This window comes from Osmerus mordax, chromosome 11 (assembly GCF_038355195.1).
Source record: "Osmerus mordax isolate fOsmMor3 chromosome 11, fOsmMor3.pri, whole genome shotgun sequence".
NCBI classification, from domain to species: domain Eukaryota; kingdom Metazoa; phylum Chordata; class Actinopteri; order Osmeriformes; family Osmeridae; genus Osmerus; species Osmerus mordax.
In genome coordinates this window covers 6,244,298-6,262,762 of record NC_090060.1, presented here as the reverse complement: position 1 = coordinate 6,262,762, position 18,465 = coordinate 6,244,298, and the positions used below count along the sequence as shown (strand labels likewise).

At 47.2% G+C, this 18,465-nt stretch overlaps 2 protein-coding genes across 3 annotated transcripts; one reads left to right on the top strand and one right to left on the bottom strand.

Moving 5' to 3' along the window:
* Window positions 1-1,396: 1,396 nt before the first annotated feature.
* Window positions 1,397-6,522, top strand: esrrd (estrogen-related receptor delta). The gene is made up of 7 exons (XM_067246101.1): window positions 1,397-1,533; window positions 1,796-2,211; window positions 3,832-3,948; window positions 4,549-4,659; window positions 4,822-4,983; window positions 5,080-5,367; window positions 6,220-6,522. Exons 1-7 carry the CDS (start codon window positions 1,478-1,480, stop codon window positions 6,462-6,464), a joined length of 1,395 nt encoding a protein of 464 aa, XP_067102202.1. The 5' UTR covers window positions 1,397-1,477; the 3' UTR covers window positions 6,465-6,522.
* Window positions 6,523-6,650: 128 nt separating this feature from the next.
* Window positions 6,651-17,224, bottom strand: shkbp1 (SH3KBP1 binding protein 1). 2 transcript variants are annotated; one of them, XM_067246536.1, is made up of 17 exons: window positions 17,105-17,224; window positions 16,791-16,844; window positions 16,646-16,691; window positions 16,374-16,506; window positions 15,961-16,041; window positions 15,373-15,543; window positions 14,975-15,065; window positions 14,600-14,790; window positions 14,315-14,430; window positions 14,103-14,190; window positions 13,847-13,963; window positions 12,801-12,995; window positions 12,251-12,406; window positions 11,770-11,866; window positions 11,419-11,603; window positions 10,883-11,021; window positions 6,651-10,410 (listed from the first exon to the last, which is right to left on the bottom strand). In XM_067246536.1, the coding sequence occupies exons 1-17, from the start codon at window positions 17,158-17,160 to the stop codon at window positions 9,699-9,701; spliced, it is 2,628 nt and encodes an 875-aa protein (XP_067102637.1). In that variant the 5' UTR covers window positions 17,161-17,224; the 3' UTR covers window positions 6,651-9,698. The 2 variants fall into 2 exon arrangements, with proteins under 2 accessions (XP_067102637.1, XP_067102638.1); XM_067246537.1 differs by having other exon boundaries at window positions 12,801-12,971.
* Between the last annotated feature and the right edge of the window lie 1,241 nt (window positions 17,225-18,465).

Sequence of the window (18,465 nt, the reverse complement as noted above, 5' to 3'; positions counted from 1 at the left end):
ACTTCTGCAAATCAATAGAACTTTATGTTCTCCTAATCCAAGCGATGGTAATTCAGGCCAGTAAGGACTCACAGTGCTGCTAATAGAGCAGGTGATGTTGGAGCTCCACATGCGAGGATGAGGAGCATCACCTGAGTGAGGGAGGGAACGTTCCTCTGGAGGGCCAGGATGTAGGTCTGTAGGTCTCCCAGCTGACTACCTGGCTCCCCCTCTTATGAAACAAGCTGGGGAGATTGGAGTGAGTGCGTGTGGCCTCTCTCTGGCTAGTGTGTCACATCCTGTAATGTACCTGCTGCCTCAGCACCCCCGCCCTTCCTCACCCCCTCCGCCACCCTAACATCACACACCTCCAACTCCCTCCCTCCCCCACCATCCCTCCGCCCCATCTCCCTTTATCCCTCCCTCCCCCACCATCCCTCCTACTCAGGTAAGCCTGCATTTGCTTACGTACCTGACCTAATGACTGGCAATGCTCTGAGTCTCTCAGTCTTTCCTCTCCCTCCCTCTCTTTGTTCTCTCTCTAAATCTGTCCCCTTCTCTCTTCTATCTCTAAATCCAGCCAGCGTCTCACTTTTTCTCTGTGCCACCCTAACCTGGCCCAACCTCACCATATGCACACTACACTCACTCACACACACACACACACACACACACACACAGATTACCTTTAAGTAGTGTGTGGAGACAACAGCTGTAGCTCCACCAATCTGTTTGTTGATGGGTGACACGGCCATGCTGGTTGTGAGAGTACAATGAGACTGTTGTCAGGTACAACACAGTCCTGGAAGCAGAGAGGAGTGTTGTGCATGAGTGTTTTCTCGTAGGTCCTCTGGTTTCACTGACTATACTGTATGACTCTGTTTACACCAAACACCCCCTCTCCCCCAACCAGGCCACTGCAGAAACTGGGAGGTGGGAGGGACAAGAGAGGAGGAGGGGTGTGGACTGTTTCAAAATGATAAGGACAGAATAGGTACATTATGCAAACTTGTTATGTAGTATATCAAATGAGTGAAATGTGCCCAACTTCTCATCAGAAAGTTGTTTAATCATGTCGCCACAATAACTTAATCTAAACTTCCTAGTTAAAGTCAAAAGATTTCTTAACAGGAGTTAAGTGTAAAATGAGAAAGTGCAAAATGAATGAATGTATAGTGTTTTGAAATAATTCTATAATTATTTACATCCAGTCCTGGTCACATCACATGAGAGACAGTCCATCAACAAAGGCTTTCCCTCTCAGTCAAGATTGATTGGTTTCCCTGTCATAAGCCCCGCCTCTTGCTAATAACCCACAGTCAGATAAATAAACCTGTCAGCTAACTCACTCTTATCTCACTCTCCTCCCTCCACCTCTCTATCTCTCCATCTCTTTTCCCTCATCCCGGGTCTGTGAGAAGGGGAAAGGTTTTAGGCCTTCTGCTCCAAGGAAATACGTTTCTAGTTTACTGTTGAGTCATTCAAATCGTTCTGGAGCATGGATCTAAAAGATTTTTGTTTGAATGAAAACCTCCACTTTCTTCATCAGCACAGGTAAGGAAAACAAGATGTTGAGGTTTCGGTAGGCTATACTATACCAAAGCCATTTTATCTATTTATACAGTCATATATCGTCATCCTTAGGTTACTCACCCCATGTAAAAACTGATTTCAAGGTTATTTGCTTCTTTTTTTATGTATTAGTATGCTAAAAGAAAAGTTTTTGTGATTCTTCCGACTTTACAACTGAGTCTAGACTATTAATAGTATTCTATCACATCATGACTTACGTTAAGTAAAACAAATGTGTTCGCAGTTTGTTGGAACCCTCCAGCATGGATGACGCTCCGTCGCCGGACGAACCGGGAATCAAAACGGATCCATCAAGCCCGGCATTCGCTCTGGACAGTACCACACCGTTCAGCCCCGGCTCGGACACCAGCGGATACAGTCTTTTCTCCCAGGGACGCTCGCTTGACCCCGAATCTCCCAGCTCCAGCAGCAGCGGCAGCGGTGTCTGCGCGGCACCGGACACGGCATCACACTTCAGTTCCGAGCAGAGTTTGACGCTCTCGGCACACGTTGACTCCATTCTCAAATGCGACTACTTGTCGTCGCTCGGTACCGGACCTAAGCGGCTCTGCTTGGTTTGTGGAGACTTCGCATCCGGCTACCACTATGGTGTTGCGTCCTGCGAGGCATGTAAAGCGTTCTTCAAAAGGACAATTCAAGGTAAAGATAAAAAAAAAAAAACTACAAAATAAAGTTTACCCACGAAGTCAACCTGTAGAAGAGTAGGCTAATTGGTGATATTTGGCTTGCCTTCATAGTGTATGTGTCCATATGTGATGAATGTAGGCCACCGCCAAATTGCTGAATATTGTTGGCCTAATTGATATAATTGATCAATAATCTATTAGTCGGAGTCTAGCAAACGAGGCTGATCACCAAAGAGATTTCCAATAGTTCTCAGCTAGATTGTGGTATGAGATTGATTTCTGTGTGAAGACAAAATGTGCTTCATATTGGTTTATAGACTTTGAGGTTTTAATTAGGGAAAACAATGTTCATACACTTACTCTGGTCTTTATGGAAGCTTACTTGTTGATGTATCTTCTCAGCTGACTGACAAAAGACACAGCATATTGATCTTTTTGTCTAATTCATATGTGAGTAAGACTTTGAAATTTGGCCTCAAAGTTCAGCTGTTCATAGCTTAGTGATCTGTTATCAGTATTTGTTTAATCCTAAACGCTTTTGACATTAATTTGCATGTTTAATGTCTTGCAACTATTTCAAGTTTTATCCAGAAGTCTCAAATAGACACTGTGTCTGGGGATGAGGCTGCCTTTGGTGCAGCAATGCCAGAAAGATGATGGAAAGAGCTTACTGCACCATATGACAATTTTAAACTAAGCTCCTCTTGAGTTTTTCAAAGGCAGCAGCCATGGCTGAGATCCTGTGGCTGGTGATGATGAGGAGGATGATGATGAGGATGAGGGTTTGAGCGGTTGGAGTGTCCTGGCAATCAACTACTGATCCCCCTTTAGCCTCTTGTCCACTACAGGGATCAAACAAATCATTGATCCAGGGTCTTTACCCCGCACCACACTCCCTCTCCCACCCAGAGCCTGGGCCTCTGTCTGGGCAGAGACGGGTCTGTCTCCAGCGTCTCGTCAATACTCTATTAAAACCTTATTGTCTTGTGAGACCTAAATTGTTTAATGCTTAGTGTGAGTGTGGCCAAGCTAATCAATAGAGTGTTAGATTGAACTGGGGCTGAGGCTGGTCTTGGGGCTGGGGCTGAGGCTGGTCTTGGGGCTGGGGCTGAGGCTGGTCTTGGGGCTGGGGCTGAGGCTGGTCTTGGGGCTGAGGCTGGTCTTGGGGCTGGGGCTGAGGCTGGTCTTGGGGCTGGGGCTGAGGCTGGTCTTGGGGCTGGGGCTGAGGGTGGTCTTGGGGCTGAGGCTGGTCTTGGGGCTGGGGCTGAGGCTGGTCTTGGGGCTGGGGCTGAGGCTGGTCCTGGGGTTGCTATGGATTGCTGTGTGAAAGCTCAAGGTGCCAGTCTTGAACTGGTCAATGTCTGGGAAGGCACAGACAGGATCCTGCCCCTCCCTCCCTCCCTCCCTCAACATGGCCCCCACCTTAATGAACTCTAATAACCCCACCAGATGTGTGAATCAGCCAGCCTGAGCCCTCAGAGGGAGTTGAGTTCATCAGAGTGTCGTCACTTGTTCAGATGAACTAAGTGTGGTTCTTCTTAGAGTGTTGCTCCTCACCATGTCCATGATAGTGGGACTGTTGCGTTGCGGGGCTGGCACATGTAACCTTGGCGTGTGTTTCCTGTGTTGCCAGGTAACATCGAGTACAGCTGCCCGGTGATGAATGAATGTGAGATCACCAAGCGCCGCAGGAAGTCATGTCAGGCATGTCGCTTCCAGAAATGTCTACGTGCCGGAATGATGAAGGAAGGTGAGTAAACGAGAATGGTCTCCCTCTCCGCCTCTCTCTTGAGTTTCCTCTTCCTCTTTCTTTCTCTGTCATTCTCTCTGTCTCTCGCTCTCTCTCTCTGTTTCTCTATCTCACTGTCTCTCTTTCTGTCTCTTTCTCTTTTCAATTTAATGTCCTTTATTGGCACTTTCAGAGATACATGTTGAGATACATATGCACACATGCATACATAAGCATATACAAATATAAAAAAAAAAATGATGGACAGAACATTCAAAGTAATTGAATAATGTGAATAAAACAGATTAAAATCTAATACGAAAAGTTAAATGTATTAATAAGACTCATTACACCTTGTTCCACCGTCTGCCCTAAAGATACTGGCAAGTTGTTAACTACAACCTTTGCTGCCATATTTGTCTCTAAATAAGTAAATAATGTTCTCTCTGTTAAAGTTCAAAATGATGTCAATGTTTTTCGGGAAACATGTTGTAATTTCTTCATAAAGGTCACATTCACTCTCTTTCACTTTCAAATGGATGCTTGGTTTGTTAAGAAGAGCAGGTCTGGACATGCTGACAATGAGAGAGTGACTTACTGAGTGTGTGTGTGTGTGTGCAGGTGTTCGTATGGACCGTGTCAGAGGTGGGAGACAGAAGTATAAGAGACGAGTGGATTCAGGCCTGACTATCTACATGAAAGCTCCTTATACACACCCAATGAAATCTAACAGTGAGTACATCACACCTTACACACATACGCATTCTCCATCACACACACACACGTACACACTTACATAAGCACACAAGCGCACACACAAAATACCATATTTGCCCCAAACTTGGAGTATTTTTTTTCTCCCAAAAATAATTCATGTCATTTGTTGTCTCCTAGGAAACAAAGTAGTCTCCCAGCTACTGCTGACAGAGCCCGCCCCCCTGTGTGCCATGCCGGACAACTCAACCAATGACAGTGACCTAAAGACCCTGCTGACCCTGTGTGACCTCCTGAACAGGGAACTTTTGGTCATGATTGGCTGGACCAAGCACATCCCAGGTAACCGCTTTTTGCTGATTGGTTTCTCATTTAACCCCCATTTAACCTTTTCACCCGATGATCCTCGCATGACTCCTGATTGTCCCGCCCCCTCAGGTTTTTCTAGTCTGTCATTGGTGGACCAGATGGCGCTGCTGCAGAGCGGTTGGATGGAAGCTCTGGTGCTGGCTGTGGTGTGGCGGTCACTAAGCAACAACGGGAGTGGCGGGGACGGGGAAGAGATTGTGTTTGCGGCTAACCTGCGGCTGGGTGCAGATCAGTGTCGGAGGGCGGGGCTAGCGGACCTGTACAGCGCCCTGCGACACCTCACCACCAAGTACCAACAGATGAACCTCACCCAGGAAGAGGCAGTCACTCTGAGGGCTATGGCTCTGGCTAATTCAGGTACCACACATGGATGGACACACACGCTAATCACACACACACACAGAACAATATGAGTCTGAATGAACACTTCCAGCCGTAGACAGTCAGTCTCCCTGGGGGTATGTCATTGGCATCACTTTCCTCCAGGGTCTCTGGGACCCCACTCACCCCCCCCCCCCCCTCCCCTCCCAGAGCTCGCGGAAGCTGATCAATACCCTAGTGGGGAGAACAGAGGCCTCCTCTGCACTCAATCAATACATGCATCCCCAGCCTCTCTCCAACCCACCACCACCCCCGCCCTCCCCCTGTGCTCACCAATTAACACAGGCCTTCGTATAGATCCATTAGTGTCTAGATTAGAAAGACGCAGTGGGTTAGGGGCATAAACACCCCCAAGGAGGGGGGGGGGGGTGTTAGTTAGTTGGGGCTCCTCCTGTCAGCAGAGCAAACAGCCCAGTCCATTAAACCTGAAAGGGGGGTCAAACGGGCCAGAGAATTGGGAGATAATGGGCAATACTGTAAACCCAAGGGCTGTGTGTGTGTGTTTGTGTGTGTGTGGGAGGGGTGTTAACACTCGAGTAGACCCTGACCAAACACCCAGAGGCTCCAGTTGCCCTTCTCCATACCCCCCCACCCTTTGACCTTGTCTACCTTTCTGCCTCTCCCTTTCCCTCCCTCTTTCAGCCCTCCTATGTACATCGTTCTCTCACTCTCCTCTCTTTTTCTGTTTCTCTCTCTCTCCCGTTCTCTGTCTCTCCCTCTGAACCCCCCTAAATCTCTCTCTCCATTGCTCCCTTTGTATTTATCTCAAGTTATTATTTGTATAAAGTTTTGGGTAACCGCTAAATGACCCCCCCTCCCTCTTCTCAGATGCAGAGAGTCTGGAGAGTGCCGAGGCGGTGCAGCGTTTCCAGGACAACCTCCACGAGGCTCTGCAGGACTACGAGGCCTCCCATTGGCCGGCGGAGATCCACCGGGCGGGGCGTCTGCTGATGACCCTCCCCCTGCTCCGCCAGACCGCCCAGGCGGCCGTCCATGCCTTCTGTCGCCTCCACCTGGCGGGACGCGTGCCCATGCACAAACTGCTGTTGGAGATGCTGGACGCCAAGATCTGAAGAACACCATGTGTCTCGTACACACAGACACCGGTTGACTCATACACACACCAACACACACACACACACCCACCTTCATATCCAGCGCCCCATCCAGTTGTATCAGAGGTGGTTCGATGCCCATGTTTGATGAGCAACCTTGCTGACTGTGAACATGGTTCAATTATTCTCTGGGTCACATATCTGTTCTCTACACTCTGTCAGAAATACTCTCATTAGTCTCAAGGAGTTATAGAATGGTTGTACATTTAGTGTTGGTGTAGATGGTTCTATTTCAATTTTATTTTTCCATTCTACGCTAGCACTTACAACTGATAATCATAGCAAATCACTGGAACTTTAAAGTGAGAGACTCAAAACAGAACAGAACCGTGCTTAGGTGGTGGTGACATCGATACACAGTTTGAATCCATCCCATAATAACGCCCCAGCAAACGATAGTACAGAGGCTGAACGTACAACAGACGAGGTTAAACAGAGCGACACAGGAGTTTGCAACGACACTGCTGTTCTCGATTGTTCTGATTCACCGGCCATCGCAGCTAACGATCTTGCCCTGGAGTTCAACCTGCGGCAGGCTTCGTTTTCTGGTCTCATGACGTACGACCGTATCGTCCGCACCGAAGACATAGCCCACCAATGAGGATCAAGAACTGAGGTTGAAATGGGAGGCATCTTTTATTTTTTTCATTATAGAATTAATAACGTACTGTAGGTTTGTATAATTGTATTTTTATAAGACGTACACTGCTGTCTGAACAAGGATTTCGTGTAGGCCTATGTTATCTTTGTTATATGGCATGGTCTCGATTTGACAGTGTGAAATGGGTAGGTCTTTTTATCATGTCATAAACACGTTAATCCAGTATGTACAAAAATAGTAATATCCATGGTTACAGTAACAGCACTATTATTACACAGTGCTGCATATCGCTCTGTGTACTGTGCTTAGTTAGTTATCGTTAGTTATCGCACATTATTATAGGTCTACATCAAACATGTTAGTTGGCCTCACTGCATCCAGCTAGCAGTGACAGTTCAGTAGGAAACCATAGAGATGTTTAGTCTGTCTTCACCCTGGTGCTTAGGGCCCTCTGTCTTCCATGTTTGACGTTTCCCTCCCTGCTCCAACATACCTGATTCAAATGAATGGGTCGTTAGTGGTGGGTTGAAACATCGAGAACATACAGGACAGTGGGCCCTGAGGACCAGGGTTGAAGCCCACTGGTCTATATCAGTTTAACGCTCCGCATGTCACACACCCAGGACTAACAGAACCTGCCTTACAAAGCTGTGATGCCATGCCATTCCCTAGAGCAAGATGCCATTTTGATTATCTGTGTATATTTATTTATCAATTGAATGTTTAAATATTTATTACATCAAGGTTGTACAAAGATTTGAACAGCTTTCATAATAGTTTGTACATCTTGAAATTAAAATTATTTTCAGATAACTTTCAGATAATTTTTTTCTCCAATGACAATACACAACAGCAACATTAGTTGATACTTTTGTATTATTTATTATTATTAGAAGTAACCCAGTTATAAAAGTAGTCAAAAAAAGTTACACGTGACAGTGTTGATGAGATAATACCAAACGCTGCACTCCAAAGCATGACATCCAAGAAGCCACTCAATGTCCTTGAACTCTGATTCACTCTACAGTCCATTTCAAAGAGCACAATATCCAAAACATTCGTCCGTGTAATCTTCACAGCCAGTTCAGAACAGAAAACCAATATTCTTTTAACATTATGGAACACAGAATATGCATTTTTATTTCTCAAGTACATCATTGGAGCATATTCAGAACACACTGGAGAAAGGTCTTCAGGGCACGAGGGTGATATGAACAGTGCCTGTTTGGCCAGTGACAGGACCGGTAGGGAAACAGCTCCAGAGAAACCTACGTCTCCTCACAGGCTAAATACTATTAACACTGCTGCTAAAGCTCTTAGTGATAGTGGAGGAAGCTGCCCTCCATTGTAGTAGAACAACCCCCACCCAGGGATGAACGGACAGTAATAACGTAAAACATCAAATGATAACGTTGATATACAGGTGATGGAACATGAGTGTTGGTTGATGCGACCTCATCTGAACCCTATCTAAACTTGACCTTCTCAGGTCAGGGGAACACACAACGCTTGTCTTAGGTCAAACACTAGTCACTTAGGTCAAACACTAGTCACTTAAGTCAAACACTAGTCACTTAAGTCAAACACTAGTCACTTAAGTCAAACACTAGTCACTTAGGTCAAACACTAGTCACTTAGGTCAAACACTAGTCACTTAAGACAAAATAAACACACATGACAGGATACAGTGGTTCTTGAGTCTCACACACCCACAGGTTTTTGGCAGTGTAGACCATCATTCATAATTAAGAAGGCACTCGGGTCATTTCCAGTGCAACACTGTTTTCAGAAATCAGTCTTCACTTTCGATACTTACATTCTTTCGGTTAGCAACAACCCTTCCAAGAACGTTTTGGTGACGCTTTCACTTCGCTAAGACTTCAGGCTTCAACAGAGAATGCATAGACACATGTTGGTGTTTACGTTGACTCAAGAATAATCAGACGAACTTCACCCTTTCTACCACACACTCTGCCTAGTTTCAACTAAGCTCAGGTTAAAAAGAATAATATATATATATATATTTTTTAAGAACAAGAAATGGATGTGCCCTATCTGAAGGAAGACTTTCAATGTGAAACACATTGATCTGAAACGTCTGTACTCTCCAAACAGAGGCTATAGCTTGCTGGTGTCCACCACCTAACACCCCCTCTCCTACCAGTCAGAGTGTGTGTGCAGGTTTGGGGAATACTAGAAGGTGCAGAGCCGACACAAAACGTCCACAGACAGCAGAGGAGAAAGGGAGAGAGGAGGATATCAAAATCCTACTACAAAAACAGTTTTTCCACCTGACTTCTGGCTTAAATAATTGATATTTGCTGAGTGTTTAAGAGGCCCGGGCAGTTATACTGACCATCTGTAATACTTACTTACCACCTGTTATCTATAAATATATATGTCATATCATAAGCTTTCACCAGCTTAGACTCAGCCCTACAGGAAGCAGTGGATTGACGTCACAGTTATGTCTTGAAGCAGAACAGCATTCCAAACAGGAAGTATATTAGTCATGTGACACCATTAACACCGACGCCCACTCCACACCCACACATCCTAGTCACAGCGTTGGTTATTGTGACAGCAACCAATCAGAAGCTAGTTTCATTCATGGGTGGTTTTGGGCTGGTCGGGGGTTCGGAGGGCGGGCTCTCCGGACTGGCTGAAACCTCGGAAGGGGGCAGGGCTTCCTCAATGGGCGGAGACTCAATTCTGCGAGGGGAAACTGGGGTCTGGGAGCGGATTGGACTGAGGCCCGTGGGGGCGTGGCTTGGCGAGGAGGCGGAGGGTCGACTTCGCTGCAACGGACACGAGGATGCCGGAGTCGATGACGGTGATGACGGGGAGGGTGAACGGGGAGAGGCGGAGGAGGGGGGGCCGGAGGAGAAGGGGGTCCTCAGCCCCCGTCGGGCCTCCAGATCAGGGAACCCCGCCAGGCTGCGCCGGGCCCCCTCGCCCCCGGGCCCCCCCCCCACCTCCGTGCCCTTGGCCAGCTCCTGACAGCGCTCCACAAAGCTGCCCCTGCGCAGAGACCCCATAGCGCCAGCCTCCCGCTCTCTGTCCTGGGGGGCCATGCGGGGGGGCCGGGGGCTGCCGTTGCCGCTGGTGAGGGAGGCCTGGCTGAGGCCCAGGTGGTGGGGCTGCAGACCCAGGGCCCCCAGAGCCCCCAGGCCCCCGTCCCGGGGCTTGCTGAGGGGCACCGGGGGAGCTTGGCGGGGGAGGCTGCCGGAGAAGGGACCAGAACACATACCCCGACCTCCTCCTCGATCCCCTCTGGAGCTCTCGCTCAGCTGGGACTGGAGGCTGAGGAGAGGGGGGGAAAAGAGAGAGAGAGAGAGAGAGAGAGAGAGAGCGAGCGAGAAAGGAGAAAATAAGATTACAAATAAAACCAAAGACTGTAACTAAAGGAGGTGAAAAGCTACAGTTGTTAAGCAATACATCTATAGGTTGATGTATTGTTTAAGAGTGTGTGTGTGTGAGAGAGAGGGTGTGTTTCAGCATTTTTCAGTGTTCCAAGGCCATAGCCATGGAGTCAACATTGGGGGGGGACGAAATCTGCTGGGGAGCTTGAGAACTTTTTACGTTTAGTTATGAATATGATTACATTTGTTTATGATAATTTCGGACAGCGTGCGTGATTGCCTGTCGTAGCACATTTATATTTTTATATTAATATATTGGGGGGGACACTTTGACCAGATTTGAATATTGGGGGGGGATGTGTCCCCCCCCAATATTCAAATTCAAATTATTATTACAGCCCTGGTGTGTTCACCTGCAGGTGGAGGCCCGGGGCGTGGAGGCATGGGAGTGGGTAAGAGAAGGGGCGGGGCTCATGTCAGGCGTGCGGGTCAAGGCCAGATCACATTGGTCCAACAACTCCAGCAGCTCCTCCTCCGTTGGTCCGCCCAGTGCTGGGGAAGAACCAATCAGAAATCAGAAAAATATCCATCCAATCAGAATTCTCCATATCCAGTCCTGACAGGAACATGAAGTCTCGTTCCCCCCCTGCCTCTCTCATCCAGCCAGCTTCTCTGTCCATCAACTACTACAGTACTCAGTCTGGTGTTGTACTAGTTAGTACCATACTAGTATATGTTCTAACTATAATGTGTGTAGTTAGTACCATACTAGTTCTATGTCCTAACTGTGGTGCTCTACTAGTCCAGCTATAATGTCAAGCTTCTGATGTCTTGCTTCCCAGCGACATATATCATTGTAATGTTGTCGGACCGTTTTTTATTAGTAGTGTAACAGAGTTATATTAGTGTACTAGTCGGTGTACTAGTCAGTTATTCTAGCTAGTCTTACCTCTGATGTCCACCTTCCCAGCAATCTCCATCGCCGTCGTCAAGTCCCACATCTGGATGCTGCCGTTGCCATGGCCACTGAAGAGGTATCGCCGTGGACGCGAGCCGATGCGGCTGGAGCCCTCGCACTCGTGGACCATGAAAGCTGTGATGGAGGTTCCGTCCACCGAGCGCACCTCACACACCCTGCCAGGGGGGGGGGGGCAGAGAGACAGGTCAGAGAGACTATGTGGATTGATACTGTGATTTGGAATGAAAACAGACCGACTGAGGGAGAAAGACAGATGGAGGAAGAGAGAGGCAGAGAGACAGGCAGAGGCAGACAGACAGACCAGCAGAAAGACAGTGGTACCTCTTGCCGTTGGAGGAGAGTCGAACATAGAGCTTGTCTGTGTCTGGGACGACCCTCTGGATAAACACCTGCTGGTCATCTCTCTCTCCGTAGGGACCTGGGGAGAGAGAGCGCGCGCGCGCACACACACACACACACAGACATTTAAACACATAGCATATGCCACAGGCATTTACTACAGGTAACTCCCTTTGTGATCTCAACTTTTGGACTGTTGGTATGTGGCACATGTATCAAACAGAAAGTTTTGATAGGATATGTATCATTACATTTATTATAATTATTTATAGTTTTCAGGTATTTAAAGAGCTCTCTATATAATGACCACCCATATAACATATAGTGTATTCATTAATTGGATAGTTGTATCCAAAAAGAAGAACAGGGGGGGAATTTGAGCCTGTAACCTATGGACCTGCAGTCAGATGCTCTACCCCTCCCATGTGACCCTTGACCTGTCCCCTCCAGGTGGCGTCCCTACCTATCTCCGTGCCGGCGCTGCAGCCCCCGTGCTCGTCAATGTCCTCCAGCGCCAGGATCTTGAAGGAGGTCAGAGGGGTGGAGCCAGGCTGCGTGGAGATCATGCCCCGGAAACGGGTCACGGTCCAGGTGCGCACATGGTTGTTGTCCGCACACACTGAAACACAACGACACATGCAGATTGACATTTACATAATGTTTCTGATCAACCGGACCTAGGATGAGGCGTTTCTGATCAACCGGACCTAGGATGAGGTGTTTCTGATCAACCGGACCTAGAATGAGGTGTTTCTGATCAACCGGACCTAGGATGAGGTGTTTCTGATCAACCGGACCTAGGATGAGGTGTTTCTGATCAACCGGACCTAGGATGAGGTGTTTCTGATCAACCGGACCTAGGATGAGGTGTTTCTGATCAACCGGACCTAGGATAAGGTGTTTTTGATTAACCGGACCTAGGATGAGGTGTTTCTGATCAACCGGACCTAGGATGAGGCGTTTCTGATTAACCGGAGGTGAGGTGTTTCTGAAGTGTTTCTCCTGAAGCTCACCTGAGATCAGGTGTTTCTCCGACAGCATGATCTTGGTGACGGGGCTGCGGTGGACGGAAAAGGTCTGGAAGAGCTGCGGTCCAGACCCCACGGTCTCCGGGTGCTGCACGATCACACGCACTGTCCCAGAACTGGTCCCGTAGGCGATCTCGATCCAGTTCCCGCTGTCGCCTGACCACACATGACCAGGCGGGACTTCAACCCCAGATTTAAACACTTTAGCCGCAATGCATGCTGGGGAGTTTACACCTAACCAGCACTCCGTCACAGCCTGACAGAGGGGTCCTCTGGAGGGGGGGGGGGGGTCTGCTGAGCTTTACAGAGAAACTGACCACAAAAACCTATTTTTTTGTTGTTGTTTTGTTTATATTTTATATACTGATGGACAACTTGGTGCGGAAATCTGCACGAATCTTTGCAAAAACAGAAATAAAATGATTGCTGAAATTGAGGTTGTGTAGTTTCTCTTTAAAAGGGTCACTCAGTGGCTAGACTGTGAGGTGATTTGTGGAGCAGTGATTGTGCACAGCGCTCTGCCCCCAAGCTAACCCAACCAAACACCCTTCTAGTCAAGCTGGCGGTTGGTTAGTAGCATGCAAATTTACACCCCAGAAACCCATAACACACACACGCACACACCACCAGAACCTGATTGAAACCCACACCACAGAACTCACTGAAACCCACACCACAAAACTCACTGAAACCCACACCACAAAACTCACTGAAACCCACACCACAAAACTCACTGAAACCCACACCACAAAACTCACTGAAACCCACACCACAAAACTCACTGAAACCCACACCACAAAACTCACTGAAACCCACACCACAAAACTCACTGAAACCCACACCACAAAACTCACTGAAACCCACACCACAAAACTCACTGAAACCCACACCACAAAACTCACTGAAACCCACACCATTAAAACTCACTGAAACCCACACCACAAAACTCACTGAAACCCACACCATTAAAACTGACTGAAGCGTACACAGAAACATAACCAGGATGTTGTTAGTCAACAGAGCGGCCATACTTGTTTTGGGTGTGAGGTAGACACTGAGGGCAGTGATGGCGTCTTCCGTCGGGTCTCTGTACAGCTCAGTCACCAGCAAGTCATTGTCCTTCATCCTTAAAGGAAACTTCTGGACATCTGGGTAAATAAAAAGAGACAAGGGAGAATGAGTCAGCAATGACTGAAGAAGCCAACAGCATCTTACTGCTCTGTCCCGTCAGAGCAGCCTTCATTGAGACGAGCCCAGTGTTAAACACTGTGATTGGTCCTCTCGTACCTATGTAGTAAATGGATCCATTGTTGCAGCCCAGGATGAGGAAGGAGCCGGCTGTGTCATAGCTGTTGATGGGAACCACATCCTGGTTCTAAAAAAACAGACAAAAATGGATGATGTCCTACAAACTAGTGCATAAATGATTCAAAATGTCATATGGAATCTAGAAGACCTTTAGTACGTTTTCGCAACAAAAACAGGAAGTCTGTCAATACCTGCCAGTGCTTGGTGACGGCGTTCCACACGCCCACCTTCCCTGTGTGGCTGGTGGCGATCAGCTGGTTACCAACGAAGAAGAGAGCTTCCACTGGAACGTTGAGACTGAACACGCCTAGAGGACAGGAGGGTAACAGCCCCCCGGTTACTACAGCTGCCCGCTCCATCCTCCTTCTCGACTATTCAATTCAATCATACACTAAAAGAATTGTCACCTTTTACTTGCTCGTTACAAGTAACCAATTAGATAGTCGGCCAATCACACACACAGCTTGCTGCCTCACCAATCTCGTTGCCATTGCCATCGGGGCAGATGGTCCAGAGGATGATTTCAGTTCCCGAGGCAACCGCCACCATCTTGTCATTGTCTCCAAGGGAACCACCCATCACCTTGGCGTTGAGGGCCACCCTATCAATCACCCAGTCCAGCCGGGGGCTGGTGAACACCTGCTGCCAGCCTGTCGACTCCTTCACTCTGGGGGGAGAGGAAGGGACCATCAAGCATACTAAACATCACCTTAGTGTACATCCTCCTGGTACAAATCACCTTACGTCCCCCCTACTACACATCATCCTTAATATAAATCCCACCAAGTCCTGTTAAGTAGCTACAAAGAGCATTCACTATCAATAGGGAGCCACCCGTTGGGTTTCATTACCTGTAGCAAACGACAAACTGGGCGTAGGCCACAGCGATCCAGTTGTGGTGGCCACAGATGATCCTCACCATGCCTGGATCTGCCACCTGGTCTGGGAGGAGAGGAAACCACAAGTACAGTAATCAAGGACCAGAAGAACAAACTTCACTGCCCATCCCAATTTAAGCGCAAAAATATTTGCTATGTGCTTTCTTATGCTAGAAACACGTACATTTGGCTGCCAGAGGAGTAAGAAAACTTCACTTGATAAGACTTCTTAAAATAATTTATTGTTTACTTGAATTATTTTTTACTAGTCAAGCCATTTATACTTGTCCAACAAGTCCAACTTAGATGAACAATCTAAAAACATGACATCATCCCCCCTCAGACGGGCAGTTTGAGCGGTGCTCTCTTACTTCCGCAGATCCTCTCCTCCATGGACGCCCTCCCCAGCATGCCAGCGTTGCCCAGGTTGGGTGGCATGGTGTTGCTGCGGCGAACCGGCGCCCGCTCCGCCTGCCCCGCCCGGCCCCCCATGTACTGGGGTCCTGCCACGCTGTGGCGGTTCCGCCGCTTGGCTGGGTACACTGGCACACAGCGACAGGACGTGAGAAGGACGCACGCGCCGTGACGCACGCGCCGTGACGCACGCGCCGTGACGCACTTGTCAGGGATATTCATTTCTCGGACGTTGATATTAGTTTTCACCCCAAAATTGACATTTTGGGATATTCATTGTCACGCCAAAACTTACATTTCAGTCACTTATATTTTTATTTCAGGACATGTTTGTATCCAAAGTGACGGTACTGGTGGGGTGGGGGTGGATTTGAAACTGCGATTCATCTCCAGTCACATGCATCTGTCACTGAGCTAAGCCCAACACTAAGGAATTTGGACTTAATTCACTGACTCATGGACCACCCTAAGTTTAGCAGACTGGAGACGACCTGACGGAGGGTAACAGTGATCACGGTGAGGTGTAGTGCAGTGGACAGCCCCACCTGGTGGAGGGAGGTAGCCGTTGAATAACACGTTCCCACAGGAGGATCTATCCAGCTCATCACAGAGCTGCAGCTTACGCACTAGAACACAGAGAAGAACAGCACAGTTAGATGCCATCACACGGTTGGTTGGTAAGTGACGTTCTGTCCGTTGTGTGTGAAGTCTTCTGTGCCACTGCTTGTGAAAAGGGCTACACAAATGAAATTTGATTGAATTTTGGTGAAGACCGTTCAACGGCTCTGTTATTTCACCCTAAGGACCACCACACAGTAACACTGCCCTAAGGACCACCACACAGTAACACTGCCCTAGGGACCACCACACAGTAACACTGCCCTAGGGACCACCACACAGTAACACTGCCCTAAGGACCACCACACAGTAACACTGCCCTAGGGACACACTTCCGTACCCAAGGGGGCGATGCCATAGAACTCCGCCTCGTGCATGAGCAGGTGCACGTTAATGGACCGTGGGTGGAGTTCTTTGGTCCGCAGGAAGTTGAGGATGGGGGCAAAGAGAGACGGGTCTCTGTCAATAAAGATCTGCCGGTAGACCAGGTGAGAGAGATGGATAGATAGAACACATTATTAATCCCCAAGGGGAATACTAGTATTAATATTGTTACTACTTTACATTCCAGACTCAGACACACAATCATCTTTGAGTGACTATCAAACTCACAGCTCCAGTCTCATCCCTCAGACTTGAGATTCGCCCACTCAGAAGGCTGTAATTGACAAGAACAGTTTTGTTAAGTCCCGTAAAGTTAGACATCTAGTTAGTGTTCAACGTACGCACACATCGGAAGTGTTAGAGACACACAGACCTGGAAAAGAAGGAGTCTGGGACCCATGTCAGAGTTTGCCTCGAGGTGCTGAACCTGGAAAACACAAACTATCGTGAGATGAACGGATGTGGTTTTTTTCTGAACGCCTAGCCAGCTATTACAAGCAACAGTAGCTACAATCATGTCGCTAGGATTCAAACAATTAACACTAAAACGAAAGCTAGCAAGTTGATATCACGGTAGTAAAGCTAGACTAGCTACACACTGCCTAAACTGACGGCATCCAAATAATGAAATACTGGGCGAAGCTAACAAGCTAGCTGGCTAATGGCACAAACATTCTTTACGGTCACCTTTTTCCTCCAACATTTAAATGAATAATATCCCCGGTTCTCGCCATATTAGCCATGTTTTGAGCTGTGGCTTAAGTTGTTAGTTTTTAACCCAGGTGCTGCATATTTAGGAGTTTAATCCATCACCCAAAAATGTGGTTTAGCTAGCTGGCGATGGATGCAACTTCCTGAACCAGCATTTTTTTTTATTCTGCTGTGTGGATGTAGACAACTATCTATTTCCTAGTCCACAGTGCCACCTGCTGTTTTGTTAGCGTATGGCAGGTTTTGTTAACGAAAAAATAATGATTGGATCTAGACGTCTTAAATCTGGTTTAAGTGTTCTGCTTTCGACTTTCTCAAAGCATCAGCACACTGAAAATATAGGAATGGAGTTGTAAGGAAGTGTAAGGAAATAGCAATGAAAATACAGGAAATGTGGCACTGGCACATATACAAAGGAAAGCCTACCCTCCCTTTCTAGAGAGGCTAAACAGCTAAATTACAGTTAGATCACCCCTGTTTAGGGTTACGTCCAGGTCTTAAATTGACCTTTGACCTATGTATGAACAATTTACATCCAACATCTACTAGAAATTCGTTTTTAAACTAGACCTAATTAAATATGTGATTCTCACATGCAGAGACAATCAACCACACATTTCTTTTTTTCAATATCACAATTTGTATTTATCAATTCAATCAAACCACTGTACAGACTCAATGTTTTTTAAAGTTGGATCTGGTTCATACATTATTAGTCATTCATTCACCTTTCTCCTTGTTCGGACTGTGGTCGTGTTGCACCCCAGTATTGTACAGTGATCGTGTAGTGGAGCGATGAGACTATGAGACATGCACTGCAGTATCATATTAGAGACTAAGTCATTCATGCAACTTCTTTGACCTGATGTGGTGAAGCGGCCAGTTTCATCCAGTCTGTACAAATTAATAACCACCCCTCCCATTCCCAAACAAAATAGTTAATAAAGTTTGTTGAAAACCAAAAAAAGAGGAGGGTTTCCCAGTATAACATCAGAAAAAAAGAACTTATTTTCTTTTTAAAATCTTTACAGAAAATACTTTAAGCAATTACATTTTGTACAGATCATCAAGCTGTAGAACAGACTGTGGTCCAGTAAAAACAGTGGTGCTCTGGGGTCAGGGGTCAAAGTGCTGGGGAACCAATGAGAGGTGTCAGTCACTGACATGTGACCTACTGATCAGTTAGACATCCTGGATGGAAATAGCAATGACATGAATTAAGCACAATTCACAGTAATATGTGTCTGTTAGTCTCTGGCTTGTCAATGTTGCGTTACTTTACTTAAATTGTCATGGGAAACTTTAACTTTAGGTGATGCCCATAAAATCTATTGTGA